The 18,708-nt window shown below is 50.9% G+C and overlaps 1 protein-coding gene and 1 long non-coding RNA gene across 5 annotated transcripts in view; one reads left to right on the top strand and one right to left on the bottom strand.

Annotated features, from left to right (window-relative positions):
* LOC134759215 (uncharacterized) overlaps positions 1 to 18,708 on the bottom strand; it is a 21,433-nt gene continuing 2,725 nt past the window's right edge. Inside the window, exons 1-3 of one of the 3 annotated variants that reach the window (XR_010135219.1) lie at positions 16,888 to 18,061; positions 4,025 to 5,189; positions 1 to 878 (exon numbers count right to left, since the gene is read on the bottom strand). This is a non-coding gene — a long non-coding RNA (uncharacterized lncRNA). Of the gene's footprint in view, positions 879 to 3,610; positions 5,190 to 16,887; positions 18,062 to 18,708 lie in introns of those variants that run through there. The other 2 variants (XR_010135218.1, XR_010135220.1) reach the window with 2 other exon arrangements.
* LOC101124266 (stromal cell-derived factor 1) overlaps positions 17,878 to 18,708 on the top strand; it is a 15,308-nt gene continuing 14,477 nt past the window's right edge. The window contains exon 1 of one of the 2 annotated variants that reach the window (XM_004049317.5): positions 17,878 to 18,382. In XM_004049317.5, coding sequence (XP_004049365.3) covers positions 18,322 to 18,382 — 61 coding nt within the window. In that variant the 5' untranslated portion in view covers positions 17,878 to 18,321. The remainder of the gene's footprint in view (positions 18,383 to 18,708) is intronic. The other variant, XM_004049319.5, reaches the window with a different exon arrangement.

Below are 18,708 nucleotides of genomic sequence, written 5' to 3' on the forward strand. Positions count from 1 at the left end.
TTGCTTTAAAGAAATAATGTTTTATTTTTATTAAATGAAGCTTTTTTTAATCTAAAAATGTATGAAGAGATACAATGAAAATGAAAGCTAACCAAAGGGCCACAGTGTCCAAACTGGGTACTTCTAACAAAGGAGGTATTCCATGTGGCTGCACAAGTGCCTATGGCCCAGCTGGTGGCAATGGTGATGGGAATTCAGAGGCTGATCATAATTGTCTTATCTTCGCTGCAGAGTAGAGGCTTCCACTCCCTCATTCAGCCCTGCACACTGTTGAGAAAAGTCCCCACAAACATGCCCTGAGCACTCCCTGCCTGCCACACACTGGGCTAGGTGCTAGAGCCCCGACCTTGAAAATGAAACTACTCGTTTCAAAGAGATCCCATCCTGGAGAAGAGGACAGATTGATTTAGAGGTGACAAAGGATGGCATTTCAAGTAAATGTCAACAAGCCTCCTGCCCAGTTACTTCTCAAATGAACCAAAATAACTCAATATAGACAAAAGGAAAAATAATCACCTACATGGAACTAGGAAAGTCTTACCTCATTCCAAGGTCTCTGAAGACTAACCCTCAGATACACCCCAGTTGAAACTGAGCTCAGAGACACAAGGTCAGCACAGTCAGCCACCCCAGTGGGGCTGTGTTGCGGGGCTGACAGAAAGGCACTCTGAATGTCCAGTATCCCCCAGCATGGAGTAGGGAGGCCCAGAAGCTGGACCTGATTTGGGCCAGGAGAGTAAATCCCCTATTGTAGTTTCTTCCACGGGCGTGGACAGCAAGACTGAAGCAGAAACTTTTTATCCAACAGGGTTTTTAACTTCACAGATGGGCTGAGGTCAGGAGACATCTAACTTCATTGTAATAGGCAACAGGTGACTCTATTGGGAAAAATACACTGACGTCAAATCACAGAAAGTTCAGAGCCACGGGCAATTTTCTAATCTGACTTCTCACCAAGGTGCCAAATGTTATACAACATAGTATCTAATTTCACCATGTGAAGTTTAAAATCAACATTTTGGTGTAAAAACGACATTCTTGCTTCTTAATTACTGGTGATGTTTTTTAGGAGGCAGAACACAGACTCTAGTTCAAAAGACAGAAAAATTAAAAACCAAGGAAGCTTTCAAGTAGAAACACCAAAGCTAGGTCTTACAGTGTATATCTTATGCAATAAATATGAGTGTACAAGCCTAACCCAAAGGAGAAGGGACATCAGTCAGGACCAAAACAAAATAACCTAATTCCAGGTTACTTGTATTCTACAAAATATGAAATTAAAATAAAGGAACTTAGAAAGACTGAAAGCAGAATGAAGAGCAAAAATATTCCAATTCAATGTAAACAAATAGAAAGCTGAGTATCAATATTATACACAGTTACATTCATGACCAAAAAATATTGAAATTGTGTTCAATATAAAAAATATTGTATTTGACATAAATGTTCAACATAAAATATAAAATATTTTATAATACTTATTGCTTGATTGATTTAAAGATATAGCTGTCAAGAACCTTTATTTACTATATAGCATCATAGCATTAATAAATGTAGCAAAAACTGGAACAAATAAAAGGATAAATTTGACAAAGCACAAAATCATTGGAAGAGTTTAGTGTAGCTCTCTCACTCAATCCTGTATGTCAAGAAATTAAGGAAGAGTGAAACATAGAGAATCCAAATAATTCCATTAATAGATTGATCATATATATAACACACACATATATTCATATAAACATGTATGACATTTTATATATGTCCCCATGCCTTGTGTACAGAAAATGTGTATCCTTTTCTATTGTTCACAAAGAAAACCTCAAACTCAAAAGAAAAAAGAAAAATAACAAAAACCACCTTCTTTAACATCAATAAAGGAAAACTAAAATGCATAACAAAATTTACTAATTGCAATAATAACACAGAACAATTCTGAAATTTCAAAAGCTCTTCCCTAAACAATACTTCAGTGAGAGAAAAACTGAAAGTCCCTCATGGAATTTCCTTAAAATCAATATTCCTTTTCAGAATCTTTGGAATACTATTAAAGCTGTGCTCATAGAAAAATATATAGCCATTAATATTTTCAGTAAAAATATGAACCAATAAAAACAAATGAACTAGATATTTTACATAATAATTCTTTTGATTAAGGTCACTAAAAAGAATATTAAAAATAGAATCACAGTGACAACAGAAAAGCCTCATACAATTGACCATGACATGAAAGGTATGTCTTTGGTGGCGGAGGAGAATGGAATAGAATGAAACAGAATGGAGTGCAACAAAATATTAATTAGCCCAGTCAAGGAAAACAAAAACTAGTAAAAGAAAAAGAAAACAAGGAGAGAGAAAGGGGGAGGGAAGGAGGCAGGGGGCAAAGAAACAGAGTATGAGAAAGCACAAATAACCAGAGTACGAAAAAGAAGAAAACAGAATTACTTAAACATATCAATGACTCTGAAAACCTGAAGGAAAAGCCGTTTTCTAGGAACATGCAAATGATCGAAATGGACTCAAGAAGAGATAGGAATGCCTAAATGGCAAATCAAACAGTTGTAAAAGAACTACAGCCCTCAAAAGCACTGGCTTCAGTGTTTTCAGGATGGGGTTTTTCAAATGCTGAATTCTGTTTAAACTGACCAAGAGCAAGAATGTTGGGGGAGGGGAGAGTCTGTAGATTCTTCTTTGGAAAGCTAATAGAATTCTGACATCAAAACCAAAAAAAGTTGCACAGAAAAAGGAAACTCCAGATAGCTCTCACAAACACCGAGCATTGATCCTAAGTTAAATATTATCATAAATAAGAATAAAGAAATAAGAATTGTGAAATGCACCTGTGTCAGTCAGCTTTGTGAATATCTTGCTTGGTCACTGGACCAAGCTACATTTCTGAAGCTGAGTGTGGGACTTCTCTGAAGGGAATGGATGGTCCTACTCAATATCGTGAAGCAGGAAGGAGCATTCAGGATGGGGCAGAGAGTTTGGGGGCTTGAACACCAAAACGTAGACAAACTTGGAACTTTTGCAGAGCTTGGAGTTGGGAGGGAGATAGCAGATGGCTGGGGCAGAGACCACAGGGCAGGTCTGGGCCTTAGAGGTTGCAGGCTCTTTAGTGAATTATTCTGCACCTCTATCATCTGGAACTCTCATAGAAGTGGAGGCAGAGAGAGCTGATGCCTGCTCCCAGGGGTGTAATGCAGAATGAGGACTGTGTTCACACTCGGGGACAGGAGTGCAGGGACAGTGCAGGTGGCCACCAGGGGTTCTGGGGGAGAATGGCGCAGGATCACTGGCTCACCAGGAGCCTGGTTGAGCATACAAGGACTTGAGATTGAACCTGGATGGCTGGGAGGCACTTTGGGAAAAAAAAAAGGATAAAAAATGAAAACAAAAACAGTATCAAAGAGAACTGTGCCGTGTTCCACTCTTTACCAAGCCACTTTCCAAATTTCAGGCTGTTTTTTTATCAAGGTTCCAACAGTGACCGCCCCCAGGGGCATGCCTCAGGCAGGCTGGGGGTTAGGGAGCCCACCCCTCCCCACTGGGCTCCCACACCGCATTGTTACTGGTCACTAAACAAGCCACTTGCCAGACCCCAGCCACTTACCTGAACCAAGCCTGTCCTCTTGCTAGGCTTTCTAACCTGAAGTGCTTTATTGGGGCCTGTGGGTCCAGCCGAGCTAGGGAACACCCCAGTGCCCTGCAGAAAGTGGTTTGTGTGAATGATGCAGAAAACCAAGAAGGTTACAAGGCAGAGCGTGATTGATTCCCTGGGGCTTTATTGTAATAACTTTAATCTTCTGGAACTCATCTGGTACGAATTTAGGAGCTGGGCGGCATTTCACTGAAATTCCCCATTAATGCAGCTCTCACTGCTCTGCCGGCCTTAGTGGTTGTGGAGTTTGCCTCGTGTATGATTTTGCCCTGGGCTCCTTATTAATGAGCCTTGAAAAGAGGGTGTGGAATATGTGAGCCCTTCAGCTGTGCTTTCCTTGAGGAGGAAACAAACAGAAATACCCACCTTGAAGTGCGTCTGGGCTCTGCCTTCCTGGAAAGAAAGCCAATCAACTTGGGCTTCCCAGGCCTCATTGCGGGCGGAGAGGCGTCTGACACTTGCATTGTCTTGGTGTTTACAGGTCAGGAGAGGGAGAGGATTGCTGAGGTCTTTGTAACAAACTCAGGTCCTTCTGCCACTGCGCCCACCAGGATTGATTTTTTAAAAGGGTGTGGGGTTTGGGGACCAGCTTCCCCTATTGTCACAGCTCTCCTGGCCAAATCTAACCATGCTGGATGTCCTGGGTCACATCCCATTTCCAGCCCCTACTTACTGTGCACAGCTCCCCTAACTCTCTCCTCACTTTCATCCCTCGGTCCATTGAATGAGCACTTCCAGGTGTGGCTTCTAAGGGTCCTCTGTGCTTTGCATCCCTGGACGTTGGGGCACCGACATGGAGCAAGCAGAGGCCCCGGGGGCACGAGGTCTCGCTCACCCTCTGAGCTTCAAGTTCAGAGCCTTGTTTGCAAAACTGCCTGCCTGCAGATGAAAAATTAGCTGCACTCAGGGAGTGGAATGAGGAGCCATCAGTTCACCTTGTTGTCTCATGCTAGAGGGGCTTTTAAAATAAATGTAAAGCAAGTGGGGCTTGCCCTTGTCATCTTCATAGTCCTGTGTACTGACCAGCTGAGACGGTAAGCATCCTGACACCTCTGTGTGCCACGTGCATGCCACTTCACAGTTTACAAGGCACCTTCACATACACTTAATCTTTGCATCAAAAGGCTCCACTCAGCCTTATTTGCAAGTGAGGATGCTGGCTCGAAGGCCAGGTCCAGTGCCGTTAATTGACTTTCCCCAGCACTTTCCCCAGAACACAGCAGGAGGAGCTGCCACTTGACAAAGGCAGGCAGTATGGCTCTCACAGGCTCCGACCAGACAGCCCAGATTCATCCTGGCCACTCATTGGGTGAGCTGGGTGAGTTACTTACATTGCTTAAGCCAATTTCTTTCTTAATTTAACAAATGGTGATAAAATCGCCTGTTTCGTAGTATCCTTGTGTCAATTACCATAGATAACATATACCCGTTTCCCAGGAGGGTGCAGACCATAATAGATGCTCTGGAAACCTAAGTTCAATGCCAGCTTCTTTCCCATGTGGTGTTCACATGCTGAAAGTATTGCGCCAACCTTTAAAGACAGTGTTGAGAAAGAGAACGGTCAACCATGGGCTTCGTAGCACATCTGCCTGCAAGCCTGTGGTGCTCGGACTAGGTGGCTGATGTTGCCTGTGCTGCCTGTGTCTGGAGCTGCCTGCTGTGGGCTCAGGACCGAGGGGCTCCTGTGGACCTGGAGTTCTGGAACTCTCAAGGTAGCCATATGAACCCCTGACACCACTCTTTACCCACACTGGGCTTGCCAGGCTGATGACTCAGAAGAAGGGCATGATTGCCTATGCCCAGATGTCCCAAGTATCCTACTAGGTTTTGAAAAAAGCCGGTAATAAGGACAAGGGACCAGTGCTTGTCTGGAGCCCCGCGGCAGCCCCTGGCTAGCTGTGAGAGCCTAGGTCAGACTTCAAACTTTGCTGACCCCCAGCAACAGCCCTCCCCCATTCCCTGCCCCAGGCCTCATCTGCATTCATTCTAGCAGCTGGAAGGGAGAGGGGGAGTGGGGGAAGCTAAGTGCAGGGACCCTCCACCAGGACCAGGCAGCAGTGGCCACATGACCCAGCTCTACTGAAGCCCTGGCTGAGCCCAGTGCACAATCCCTCCTCAGAGGCTGGGGCCAGGCTGCAGGGCTCTCCTCCTCCATTTCAAGTATATGAGAATAGACAGAGAGGTGGGAGAGAGGGAGATTTAGTCTTGTCTCCCCTCCCCTCCCCTCCCCTCTCCTCCTCTCCCTTCCCCTCCCCTCTCCTGCCCTCCCCTCTTTCCCTTCCCTTCCTGTACCATCCCATCCCCGCCCATTCCTCCACCTTGGCCTAAGTTAATTCTGTTGGATTTTAGTCACCTGTGACTGTAAAACCGTTTGACTAATACAAAAGCCCTCGCAAAAGGTTTGTAGACACTCTGTTCCAACAAGCCGGTGGAATTTTTATATTCCTGCTATTTCCATCATAAAAAGCTCTTTAAAATACATTTCATCTTAAACCTGGCCCATGAAACTCCACCAAATTCCCAGAGACTTCACAGAGGTCCCATCACCCCGCCCATCCAAGCTGGCTGCCCACACACAGCGGCCTCCTGCATGCAGGGACTCCTCAAAGTCCACGTCCTATGCCTTCCCTGGCCGGGCTCCTCTTCTAACACAAAACCCTCCTGAGCAGGGGTTTGGCAGAGCAAGGGGTAGACTGTGGATGCTGTGATTCCCCACCAGGGACCACCAGGTCTGAAGGACGAGCTTCCCCCAGTGCTGGGAGAGCTCCTGGCTGACGGCCACCAGCCTTCCCCATGGAGCCTGATGATGGCCCCTCAGGCACCTCCTACTCACCAAACTGCTCTCCTGGCTGCCCCCAGCACGAGCCCCACGGCCTTACCCTCATTCTTTGTTTCCTAAACCCTCTTGCTCCACCCACCACATCTCTACTTCTTAATCTTTGCCTCCTTCAGCATTTAGCTCAGATCCCCTCCTTCCTGAAACCTTTCAAATTGCCCCAGGGGCAACCCACTCGGCTCTGCTGCCCTCTCCCTGGCTCTTGTCCTGGGACTCTTGCAAATTCTAGTTGTAGCCCAAGACTCCAGGCCCAGCTGAGAAGCAGTCAGTCATGCTGAGAGGCCTCCTCCCTCCTGCCCTGAGACGGCTTGTGCAGCATGACAGGGAAAGCTGGGATTTGTAGCTGACCGTGAGTTCAGATCCCGTCTTTTCCACTCACTGGTAACAAACTCCGTGAGCCTCGCTTTCCTTGTCTCCAACAACATATAGGCACTGGGATGCCAATCAGGTCACTCAGGAAAAGCAAACTCAGGAAAAGTGAGTATGGGGAGGGGCAGGGAAGCTGTTGAGTGTTCCAGGACAGGAGTGGCCCGACTTTTTAGGTTCTTTCCCCAAACCGATCCCGGGAAGCAGGGGCTTACTGGACAGGAGTGCAGAGCTGAACGGTGGCTGCCAGCTGGCCTGGCTCACCACTGAGCCTCTCTCCCCAGGCTGACCTGCTGGAGGTAGAAATGTGGCCTCTGAAGGCCCCCAAATCCACAACCAAAAAGGCCAAATGAGTTCTGCCTAGAGGCCTGGGTGTGGGGTGGAGATGCCCAGTGCACCTCTCCCCTCCGTGGTTAGGATCTGAGCTAAACTTGGCATCTGCCAAGCAGCTCCCTCAGTCCTGCAGAGGACACTGGGAGCCAGGCCAGGCAAGGCAGCAAAGGCTCTTCCCAGGGGCACCCAGTGGCACCCCACTTCTCTTGGCATGGACAGTGTCCCTCTGAGCCCAAAGTGGGGAGTGGGCCACTGTAAGCCCTGACTGCTGGCTCTCCATCCAGTTTCTTCCTTTGTCTTACATACAAACTAAACACATCCACCATCTGGCAACCTAGGGAGATGGAGGTCAAATTTTGCACACGTGAAGCATTTCCGCCTGAATAAACAAGTTCCTTTTTTTTTTGTCCTCTGTCATTCCCGGAATCAGTCCAGCTGTTCACCACCTAGGTACCTCCTGGCCCCAGATGTCCTCTGGGGCAGGCACCAGCACACACCTGCGCTATGGGGACAGGGGGAAGGGAAGAGGAGGGCCTCATTTCTATGGCCTGGGAGGGAGGGAGAAACAGGTGGCAAGCACACACCGGCCTGGCCCTGCCCTCAGCTGCTCCTGCTGGGCTTCTGGAGGCAAAGGCTTGTCCAACAATGAGGATGGACACAGACACATATGTGCACCCTCCGCCTCCTACCACAGGGCTGCTCCTGGAAAACGTATTCCCTCTCTGGACCTCTGTGGAGTCCTCTCCTCTTCCTTCCCTAAGCCCCCCTCTGCCTCCCCCAACTCCCTTCCCTTCTTCAACACTCATTGAGGGCTGGCCCCTGGGTAAAGAGACCAACTTATCTTTGCTCTCATCTTCCATGGTTCCTGGGCCTGCAGACAGACTGGTTCCCACAGAAACCATGATTGCCCAGATTCCAGGGGGTGATGATTACAGAAAACAAACTCCCATTTAAGGACCTGTTCAGGGGGCCGAGCTGAAAGCAGCAATGGCATGGGGACTTCAAACCTGTTTCCCTTGACACTCAGGAGTGCCCCAGGCCTGGCTGTGTGCAGACACCTGCCTGAAACCCCCCTTGTGTTAAGACTAAGGTGGCTTCAGAAACCCAGGGAGCCTGTAGGAGCGAGGCAGTGACTGTTGGAAGGAGATTGTCTTGTGTCTTGCTAAGGTTGCATCTAAAAGGGATCCTGCAGAAGCACCCAACAAGCTACTCTTTGCAAAACCTGACCATACTCCCAGCCCTCTCAGCTCTGCACCCACCTTTAGAGACCACAGAAGCCAGGGTGTGAACCCCCCCAGGTGCTCTGGTGCCCCACCACCACCTGAGTAACCTCCTTCAGGTCTGTAGTCCCAGAGTCCTCACTGGCGAAATGGGGATGGGAACCCCCCATGGGAAAGAAAAACGCACAGGACAGTTCCTTCATAAACCAACTAGAGCTCTCCATGAGAAGAAGCAAAGATGAAAAAATTTTAAATGCTGTAATTCCCTGCACTTCTGCAGGACAGAAAAATGTCATCCTCAGAGCTTCTGGTGCCTCCACAAAAAAAGCAGACCCTCACCCCCACCTCCAGGTCCTCTAACCACCCAAAGGCTCTTTGAATTATTCCATTCTAAGAACTGTTGTCTGCACATGACCTTACCCATGAGCATTTCGGGTCTTCAAGGGCAAGGCTGAAGGAGCCCCTCTTCAGGAGGACTGAGAGCCACACCTGGTGCCCCCCAGGAAGGTGCTGGCTGGCATGTAAAAGTGGGAGCAGGTGCTGTGGCACACCTGGGTGACCAGCCCATCGCATGCTGCAGTCTCCAGCCAGCCTGGGCCTCTGAGGCTATGCAGACCCCATGACTGGCTGTGGGCACACACCAAAGGGATCCAAGCCTTATTCTGGTCTTTGTGGTCAGCTGTTCTGTAAGTTTATTAAACCCCTCCAAGCTCTCAGGCAGAGCCTAGCTGTGATGCAACAGATCCCTACACCATACCAGTGAATGCACCCTGAAGTAGGCCAGAAGGTCAGGAGGGAGTTTGCACTTCTGCATCCAAAGCAACCAAAAACCAAACACTTCTGCAGCCAGACTGGGGAGCATGACGGGAACACGCAGGGCCATAGCATGAGCCCTGGTCAGAGCCTCAGCTGCACTGCTGGTTCCTGTGGTGTTGGGAAGTTACCTCCCTCTCTGATCTGAAAATGGGATAAGCACGATTGCTCTGCAATGCCGCTGCTAAGTTCATGTGAGCTGCTGGTGTGGCCTGCCTATGCGATCTTTTGGGTCCATCTAACATCTGGGTACGCTGAGGTTGTTATAGGGGCTGGCACAACTGTGGCCATCTCTAAAGGCAGTTTCGTGTTTGGTCCCTGGGGAAGGAATGCCTGTCTTTGCAAGTTTAAGCTTTGATTTTAAATTTCTATTCAGACTTCAAGATCTCTTCTGGGTCTAATTAGCTCTACCAAGGTGCATGAAGCAGCCACACTATTAAAACTCTGCTCTCTCCACGTGGTGGTATACCAAAAAAGGATGAGCCTCCCAGAGCTCTAGGGTAAAATACAGCTGACAAATGCACCAACCAGAGGCGCTGTTGGCCAGCGCACAAAGCTGATAATGGCCTGGGTGTGCAGGGGCCTCACCCCTGCAGCCAGGACAGTACAATGTGCTTTTCTTGGCATACTCTGGGAAGGGGTGCCTCACTCCTCCTGAGTTATAAGCGCTCAGGGTTTGCACTTCCTGCTCGAAACCTCAGCTCCAGTCAACTGGTAGACAGAATTATACCCATGCTGACCTGATGAAGAAGCCGCAGAAGTAAATATTGCCTTGGGTCAGGGCCCCTCCTGGAATCCCAGAACTCTGTTGAAAGCTGCCGAGGCAGGGGTAATAGATCACCACCACCCGCCTCCGTTTACAACCGGGTAATGTCTTTTATGACTGCCTCTCTCTATTCTGAATATTTATTTTATTGCCCCTGTAGGCAGATTTTTCCATTTGGTAAAAATCATCAGATGGTTTCAGTCACGTTAACAACTGCTCATTAAATGCAGAGAAGTAAACAGAGAAATAAAGGTTTGTTTTTTCCCTATTTTTTTTCTTTCTTTGTAATTTATGGAGGATACTCATGGGATGGGCACTGTGGGATGAAGTGTGCTCAGATGCTGCTCTCCTCATCTCCTGCCTGGGTGGGCTTTCCCTAGGAAACCCTCCCTGCCCATAAGAGAAGGCCATTCCTTCAGCAGAGAAAGGTGAAGGTTTTGATCTATTTCAAGGCTAAAATTTGCTGAGTTATCTCCAGGTTTTGAGCTTTTGGTACTTGCTTCTTTTTTCCTGTGGTCCAGGAAGCAGGAGGCATGTCTTTCTGTTCCTTATGGAAAATATCGCTCAGGACTAAAGCAGTTGGAGAGGACTGGTGTGGAGGGGGTGAAGGGGAGAGCCAGATGGATGGGTGGATAGATAATTGGCTGGACAGACGGATGGAGCGATGACTGGCTGGCTGGCTGGATGGATGGTGTAGGATGGATGGAGTGATGGATGACTGGATGGATGAGCAGATGGATAATTGGCTGGATAGATGGAGGGGTGCATGGATGAATGGAGGCATGGATGAAAGAATGGATGGATGGATGGGTAGATGGTGTTGGATGGATATATAGATGGATAACTGGGTGTTTCGGTGGGTGAATGACGAATGGGTTAATGTATGGGTAGGTGAGTGGATGAATGGATGAATGGATGAATGGATGGACGGATGGGTACATGTGTTGGATGGACGTATGGATGGATGACTGGGTGTTTCAGTGGGTGAATAGATGAATGGATTAATATATGGGTAGGTGAGTAGATGAATGGATGGATACCTCAGAGGTATCCCCACCTGAGTCTATCTCCCTCTTACATCCCCTAGGCCAGGCTGCTGGTGAAGCCTGCATTTGCACTCAGCCTTGAAAGCCTCTCTCAGTAGCCTCTGTGTACAGCCCAGTTCAGATCATCCATGCAGTAAGACTACAGACACCCCGCCACAGGGATGTAGGGTAGAGAAAGAAGTAAAAACTCCTCTTCCAAACAAGGAGGGCCAGTGGAGCTGGAATCCTGGCTTTTCTAATTGGAAGGGACCATCTGTGCAGGCAGCAGACCCAGCTCCTCCTTTACAACCCACAGCAGCTCTTGAGCTCTTTCCTCTCCTGCAGAATCCCACCAGCCCAGGATATTGCTCACGTGGCCCTCTTTCCTGAGATATTTCTCCCCTCCTTCTCCACCCACAGCTCACCCACCTGAAAGAGATGGAAAGAGTGTCAGTAGCTGGGCATCATACACATCTGCCGGGACCAGAGGAAGAGCAGGGCTGGTGATATTGGGGATAAGAGACCTGCCTACCCTTGCTTCAGGCATGGCCAGGACTATTTCTGGAAGGGTAGGGTTGGGGCAGGTGCTGTGTTACACTGCTCAACCCAGAAAGAAGAACAAGAAAAGATCATTCCTATATTGCTTTCATGCACCACTTTCTAGCATCTCTGTGTTAATAAAACTCAAGAAATCCTCTCAATGAAAAAAAAAAGTGACCCCATAACTTCCCTTCCCAACCTCAACCACATGTTCTGAAGGTTCAGGCAGAAGACCACAAGGCGGGGGGCTGTGGCAATGTGGCAAGCATAGACTCAGCAAATGAAAATACAGGATGCTAAGTTAAACCGGAATTTCAAACAAACACTGATAATTCTTTTTAATAAGTGTGCCCCATGCCCCATGCAATGTTTGGGACACACTGATACTTAAAAACAAAAAGAAACAAACAAACAAAAAACAAACACACAAAATCCCTTGCTTTTCTGTGAAATTCAAACATAACTGGGCGTGCTGTGTTTTATGTGGCAAACCAGCTCTTTCCCCTTCACCAGGAACAGCCCTACTTCAGAGTGGATTTAAACTCCATCCCTGACAAATAATAGTTTTGTGATCTCTGTCCCTTATTTCAGGGAATGGCCTTGCCATTGAACCCACCTCATCAGCTAGATGCAAGGAGAAAGGTGACAGAAGGCACACAGCACAGGGTGACTCCAGTGTCAACACTGTTCACACTCTCAGTGTGCACACTCTGGGGTTTCTGATAGGTAGGGACTGATGTATACTCCAGTATCAGAACCTTCAGTGGATCCCTGGCTGCTGAGTCCAGTCTGCCCAGAGGCAAGGGGAATAGGAGAGAGGGGTGGGGCTAGGAAAGGGAGGCAGAAGGAATCCAGGCTTGATTGTGGTGACTGAGCACAGGAAGGGTTCACTACTTGGTTCCTGGGAACTGGTGTGGGGACTGGGAGCACAGATCTGAACCCCTGGGGCCTTGGGTCTGATTTGCCCTATGAGCCCTGGTAGTCCAACAGTCCCGGGGAATGTCCCCGGAAATACCAACTGTGCTATTGTGAAATATATATTTGGTCTTTGTCCCAGCTTCCTGGCATGCAACTCCTAAAATCTTTGGTTTACTTGACCGATGGCTGGCAACCCTTGGGTAGCTTCAGGATGGAGGCTAGTCATCAGAAAGACCAAGCAGGATTAGAAGGTGGGAACTTATAGCCCCATCCCATCAGCCTCTGAGGAAGGAAACAGGGCTGAAGGCTAAGTTACCAATGGCCAGTAATGTAATCAATCATGCCTATGTAATGAAGCTTCTATACAAACACAACAAAGCAGGGTTCAGAGGGCTTCATGACAGTGGAGGTTCCTGGAGGATGGTGCCTGGAGAGGGCATGGAGGCTTCATGTCCCCTTCCCCCATACCTCGCCCTATGCATCTCTTCCCCTGTAGCTTTCGTAATACCCTTTTTTTTTTTTTTTTTTTTTTTGAGACAGAGTTTTGCTCTTGTCACCTAGGCTGGAGTGCAGTGGTGTGATCTTGGCTCACTGCAACCTCTGCCTCCCGGGTTCAAGAGATTCTCCTGCCTCAGCCTCCCAAGTAGCTAGGATTACAGGTGCCCGCCACCAAGCCCAGTTGATTTTTGTATATTTAGTAGAGACGGGGTTTCACCATGTTGGCCAGGCTGGTCTTGAACTCCTGACCTCAGGTGATCCACCCACATCAGCCTCCCAAAGTGCTGGGATTACAGCCGTGAGCCACCACGCTCAGCCCATAATACCCTTTTTAATAAACCAGTAAACATAAGTGCTTCCCTGAGTTCCATGAGCTGTGGTAGCAAATTAATGAAACCCAAGGATGGGGTCGTAGAAACCCTAATTTATGGTCATTTGGTCAGAAGCACTGGGAAAACAACCCAGGGCTTACAACTGGTATCTGAAGTAGGGGCAGCCTTGTGGGACTGGGGCCTCAACATGTGGGGCCTGAGCCTACCTCCAGGTAGATCGTCTCAGAGTTGAATTGAATTAGAAGACAGCCAGCTGGTGTCTGCAGCTGAAGGACTACTGGTTTTGTATGTGGGGAATTCCCCCCCCCCCCCCCCGCCCACACACACATCTGAAGTCACAAAAGTATTTTGTGTTGTGAGAGTAAAGAGAAACTGAGTTTGTTATTCTTACATTCTCAGATCCCCCTGCCTCAGCACTGTCCAGCAAGGGAGTCTTTGGGCAGAGCCTGCTCAGACAGAAGTCCTGGCCTGCTAGACGTGCACATACCCTGACAGTAAGCCTTGCTTGCCTACACATGTGCCCAGAGCCAGTGGGGATCAGCTCTGCCTTCCAGGGGTCCTTCCTTCTAGGGCAGCCTGGGGCTGTTTGCAACTGGCTCTTGAGGCCAGTGGGGATCTAGACAGGAAAAACATGGCCAGCTGGTCAAATGCCAAGTCCTGGCCCTGGGTACGGGATTCCAAAAGGCTCCCTGGATGACTGCCATGGGAGTGACTTATGTCCCCAAGCGTGCTTTCAGGACCTGGCTGATGTTCCAGGATCCAGAGACGTTGGCCCCAGAGAGATGTACCCTTGCTCCTGCCTGGCTCTGTCATGTTGGCCGAGGCCCTCAACTCTGAGCCTTAGGCTCAGAGCCCATAGAGACTTGGGTTCCATGTCTTCAAAGCTGAGACAGTGGGGCTTATACTGCAAGCTTGGTCTTTGAAAGTACCAAATTGACAAATTCAAAGAAGGCAAACAAAAGTCCTATGTAAGTCCACTGTTCAGTATCTTCCTAAGGGCCTTCTCTGGGCCAAGTGGTTTCACACTGACCAAATCCACCATGTCAGCTAATGTACCTGCTGCACAGATGACATCAGCAAGGCGGTGAGGATTTGTCTTCCTCACCGGGCTTCCTGGTTCCTGGAATAGGCCATCTGCTCCTGAACCCCGGGGCCAGGTGCCAAAGGAGTGAGGGCAGATGTGGGTGGTTGGGAGGGGTCCCTCCAAGGACTGCATGGGAGCTGGGAGAGGAGCACTCGTGGAGGGGTGGCAGGGCCAAGGGTATCCAGGGATCCCATAGGGCCCCACAGTCTTCCTATGACCTGAGTGCTCCTGGACCAGCGTTCTCCAGCCTCACCTGGCAGGTAAGTGAGGAAGACATCATGCCTCCCTTGTGTGATTTTATGTTTCAGCACTTTGGAGCCAAATATTTATTTCAAAAGGGGGATTGCGGTGGGAGGGTGTCAAATAATACAAAAAATATTCTTCATGTAGAAAAGGTTTTCAAATTTCAGATCTATTTGTATTGCTGTCAAAATTTTTGCTATGTCTCCAGCCACCTAGACTAGTACTTGCTATGTTAGTTTCAATTGACTTACTTTTTAAAACTTGAACCATATATTAAAAAAAAAAAACCTGAGCAATATCTGAAATATCTGCCTTTACTGTGCTAGTTATATTTTTTCTTATTATTTTAAAAAAATAAATACATAAATCTATATTTTATAGATTTCAGAGTACCACCTGAAGTCACCTTGTCAATTACACACTGTACAACATGGATTTAGTGTAAACCTTCAATCCCTACTGGGAACCCTCTTGCAGGCCCAGCCGTTGGGCCCTGGAGGAATGAACGGCCCAGGCCAGGCAGAGGGGGGTGGGCAGATGCTGCCTAGGGGTCTAGAGACCATAGCACACATGCCAGCTCAGGAGATGCCCTGCCTTTAACTCAACAGCCAGACCCTTGCCTCCCACCTTGAACTGTGCTTAGCAAGGCATCCCTGAGGAGCCGCTGTGCCCTGCATTACCTGGTAGAGCGGCACAGAGTCTGAAGACCTCAGGAGAAGGTGGGGCTCTATGGGGAGTAAGAGTCCCCAGGCAGAGAAAGAAAGGTGGAGCCTTTTGAGCACAAGCATAAGCAAAGGACACAGGGAAAGGGGTGGAGAACTTCGCTGACCCGAATTTGAGAGGTACCCCTGTGGCCGAGTGAGCTGGAGCCATGTTAAAATGGCCTGGTCTGATGGCCGCCTGCCTGTGCAGGCGGTGCGGAGGCCCCCAGAGTGTACAGGGTTTTATTTTATTTTATTTTATTTACATATTTATTTATTTATTTTTGAGACGGAGTCTCGCTTTGTCACCCAGGCTGGAGTGCAGTGGCGCCATCTCGGCTCACTGCAAGCTCCGCCTCCCGAGTTCACGCCATTCTCCTGCCTCAGCCTCCCCAGTAGCTGGGACTACAGGCGCCCGCCACCACGCCCGGCTAATTTTTTTGTATTTTTAGTAGAGACGGGGTTTCACCGTGTTAGCCAGGATGGTCTCGAACTCCTGACCTCGTGATCCGCCTGCCTCGGCCTTCCAAAGTGCTGGGATTACAGGCGTGAGCCACCGTGCCCGGTCAGGGTTTTAAATTTCAATCGCCAATTGTAAAATTGTGAGGCTTGTACCTAAAATATGGATCCTTGGCCACCCTATTTAAAATCCTAACTCCCACCCCACTTTCCTCTGCTCCATCTTCCCCTAGCATTTAATGGCCTTCTAAGTATTTTATGCGTAATTACTTATGCTTAGCGCCATGTGCTTCTAAACGTTTAGTGCCTTTTCTAAACTACTTCAAACATGTAGCCCAGGTCTAGCACATAGTGGGTGCTCAGTAAGTATTTAACGAACGACTAGCGGAAGGGATGGCCCCATGGGTGCCACACTAGCTTCTGTTCTGGGGCCTCAGGGCGCCTGCGGGAGGGGCGGCGGCCAGGCCTGAATCCCTGGTTCGCCCTCGACTCAGCCCACGCGGGCCTTTCAGGCTTCTGGGACAGATCCTAGGTCCAGCTGCCCACCTGATTTTGTGGCAAAGAAAAAAAGAAGAAGAAGAAGCGAGAGGCGATGGCGTTTGCTTTGGCCAGATTTAAGGGCAAGCGAGGCTGCGCGCGGCTCACGCGGGGTCGGATCTCCGAGCTCCAGGGCGCCCCTCCGCCCGGGTGTAGATTTCCCGCGGACCCCTTCGCCCTCCCGGGTTTCATCAGCTGCGCAGGAATGGAGCTGGCCAGAGCTCTGGGAGCGGGGAGGGAGGCGCCGCCACCAGAGGGCGCCGGAGCCCCAGCGCTGCGGCCGGTGAGCGGCCAGGCTCCCCGGCCCAGCCCAGCAAAGGCCTGGGGACGCCCGACGGCTGCCTTCTTCACTGGACCTCACTGCCTTCAGTTCTTTAAGAGCAGGGCCAAGTCAGTGGGGTTCCCGGCTCCAAGCCCAGTGCCCAGGGTGGGTGGATGGATGGATGGATGGATGGATGGATGGATGGATGGATGGATGGATGGATGGATGGAGTGCCGGCCCACAGCCATCTAACGGCCAAAGTGGTTTTGGAAAAAAAATGCACAGAAGACACCTACTCCCACCAGCGGAGTTCCGGAGCCCTCGCAGCCTCCTGTTGACCGCTCCCGCCTAATGTAGCCGCTGACCGCCCACTCCCCGACGGCCAGGACTCCCCAGGGACAGGGACGTGTCCCCAGGGCAGGCCCCTGGATGGACGCGGTGACTGACCCCACTCCGCTGGACGCTGTGCTGGGAAGGACACACAGAGGTGGCTGGGGCAGCCTGCGGTCACAAAGCGAGGCCCAAAGGGGCGCTCTCCTCACCCCCACGCCTCCTGGGTGCCGGCCTGCACCCTCCCTTCGCCACCGGACTGGGGCCATCTGGGATGTCTCGGGGGTATCCGGAGGGCTAAGCACCGCCGAGGGACGGCTCCGTGGGAAGAGTTTTCTGGACCCAGAAGGCAGACGCCAGTAGTATTGTCCTAGGAGTCGGAGGTCGGGGTGGGGGAGTTCTTAGCTCTTTGGGTCGCACGGAGCTTTTCTTGGGTAAGGCAGTAAGTACATAGGTTTAAAGGACTTACTTACAGCTACCATTTATTGAGTACTGTTTGCTTGTCAGACACGATGCAGAGGATTTCGCGGCGTGGGGCGGGTCTCATTGAATCTCCCGTCCCACTCCGCGGGGTGGGCCTGTGATTAGCTCATTTCACCGTTGAGAGGTCGGAAGTACAAAGACTACATTCGCTTTTACTGAGAGCCGCCGGCGCCTTCTGCTTTGCTTGTACAGGCGAGGAAACTGAGGCTCGGCTGGTGGCGCCGTGGGCTTGGAGTCCGAGCCACGCTGACTGCAAAGACCGGTCTCATTCCCGCAGATCGAGCTCTGCCGGCGGCTGCCTCGCAAGCCGGGCAGGTGGCGAGCTTGAGCCCCCACGCACAGAATGCAGGACCCCCTCGGCTGCCTTGGGCCGCCACCGCCAGCAGGCCCTCCGCCCGGGACTAACTTGTTTGCTTTTCATTGGTTCTCATTCAGTTCCCGCCATCGAAAGGCCCCGTCCCGCAGCTTTCCACGCGCGCCCCACTTTACGCCTAAAGTCCTCAGTCTCTCCAGTGGGGCCCTGTCACAGGGACAATAAGCGGCCCTCCAGCCGGCGTCGCTCAGACTGCGGACCTCACTGCAGACCGGGCCAGCGGTGCGGGGCCCAGCGGAGCCTGAGAAGGTCAAAGGCCGGAGCGCACTGAGCCTCGGGAGCACAGCGCGAGCGGAGGAGGGGCGAAGGGGATGGGTGGGGGGTGCCGCCGAGGGAGTCGCGCGTCAGAGACCCCGGCCACGGCCAGCACTCGGCTCCGGGCCCGCCCCTCACCGCGCGCCCCGCCCCGCCCCGCCTGGCTCTCCCCTCTAAAGCGCCTGGCGCGCGCCTCCCACCGCCGCACTTTCACTCTCCGTCAGCCGCATTGCCCGCTCTGCGTCCGGCCCCCGACCCGCGCTCGTCCGCCCGCCCGCCCGCCCGCGCCATGAACGCCAAGGTCGTGGTCGTGCTGGTCCTCGTGCTGACCGCGCTCTGCCTCAGCGACGGTGAGTGCGCTCGGCGGGGAGGCCCTGGCGAGGCTCTGGGCTTCGGCTCCCGCCCGGCGCAGAGCCGCGGCTCCTCTGCCTGCGCCCGCAGTTTGCGCCGCCCGACACAGTGGGGGTGGAGGCAGCTCGCTTCGCTGGGCGCTCTGGTGCGGTGTCGCGTCCAAAGCCCTACTTTTGCGCCGAGGCTTTGTGACCTGCAGAGAGCGACCGCCTGACCTCAAGCTGGCTGCAGAGCGAGGTCAGGCGGGACAACTGGGCAGGAACGCCCCGAGGGAGCGTTCGGGGCTGGCGCGGGAAGGCGCGAGGGTGGGGAGCCGCAGACCCCA

This window comes from Gorilla gorilla, chromosome 8 (genome assembly GCF_029281585.2).
Source record: "Gorilla gorilla gorilla isolate KB3781 chromosome 8, NHGRI_mGorGor1-v2.1_pri, whole genome shotgun sequence".
Classification (NCBI taxonomy): Eukaryota; Metazoa; Chordata; class Mammalia; order Primates; family Hominidae; genus Gorilla; species Gorilla gorilla.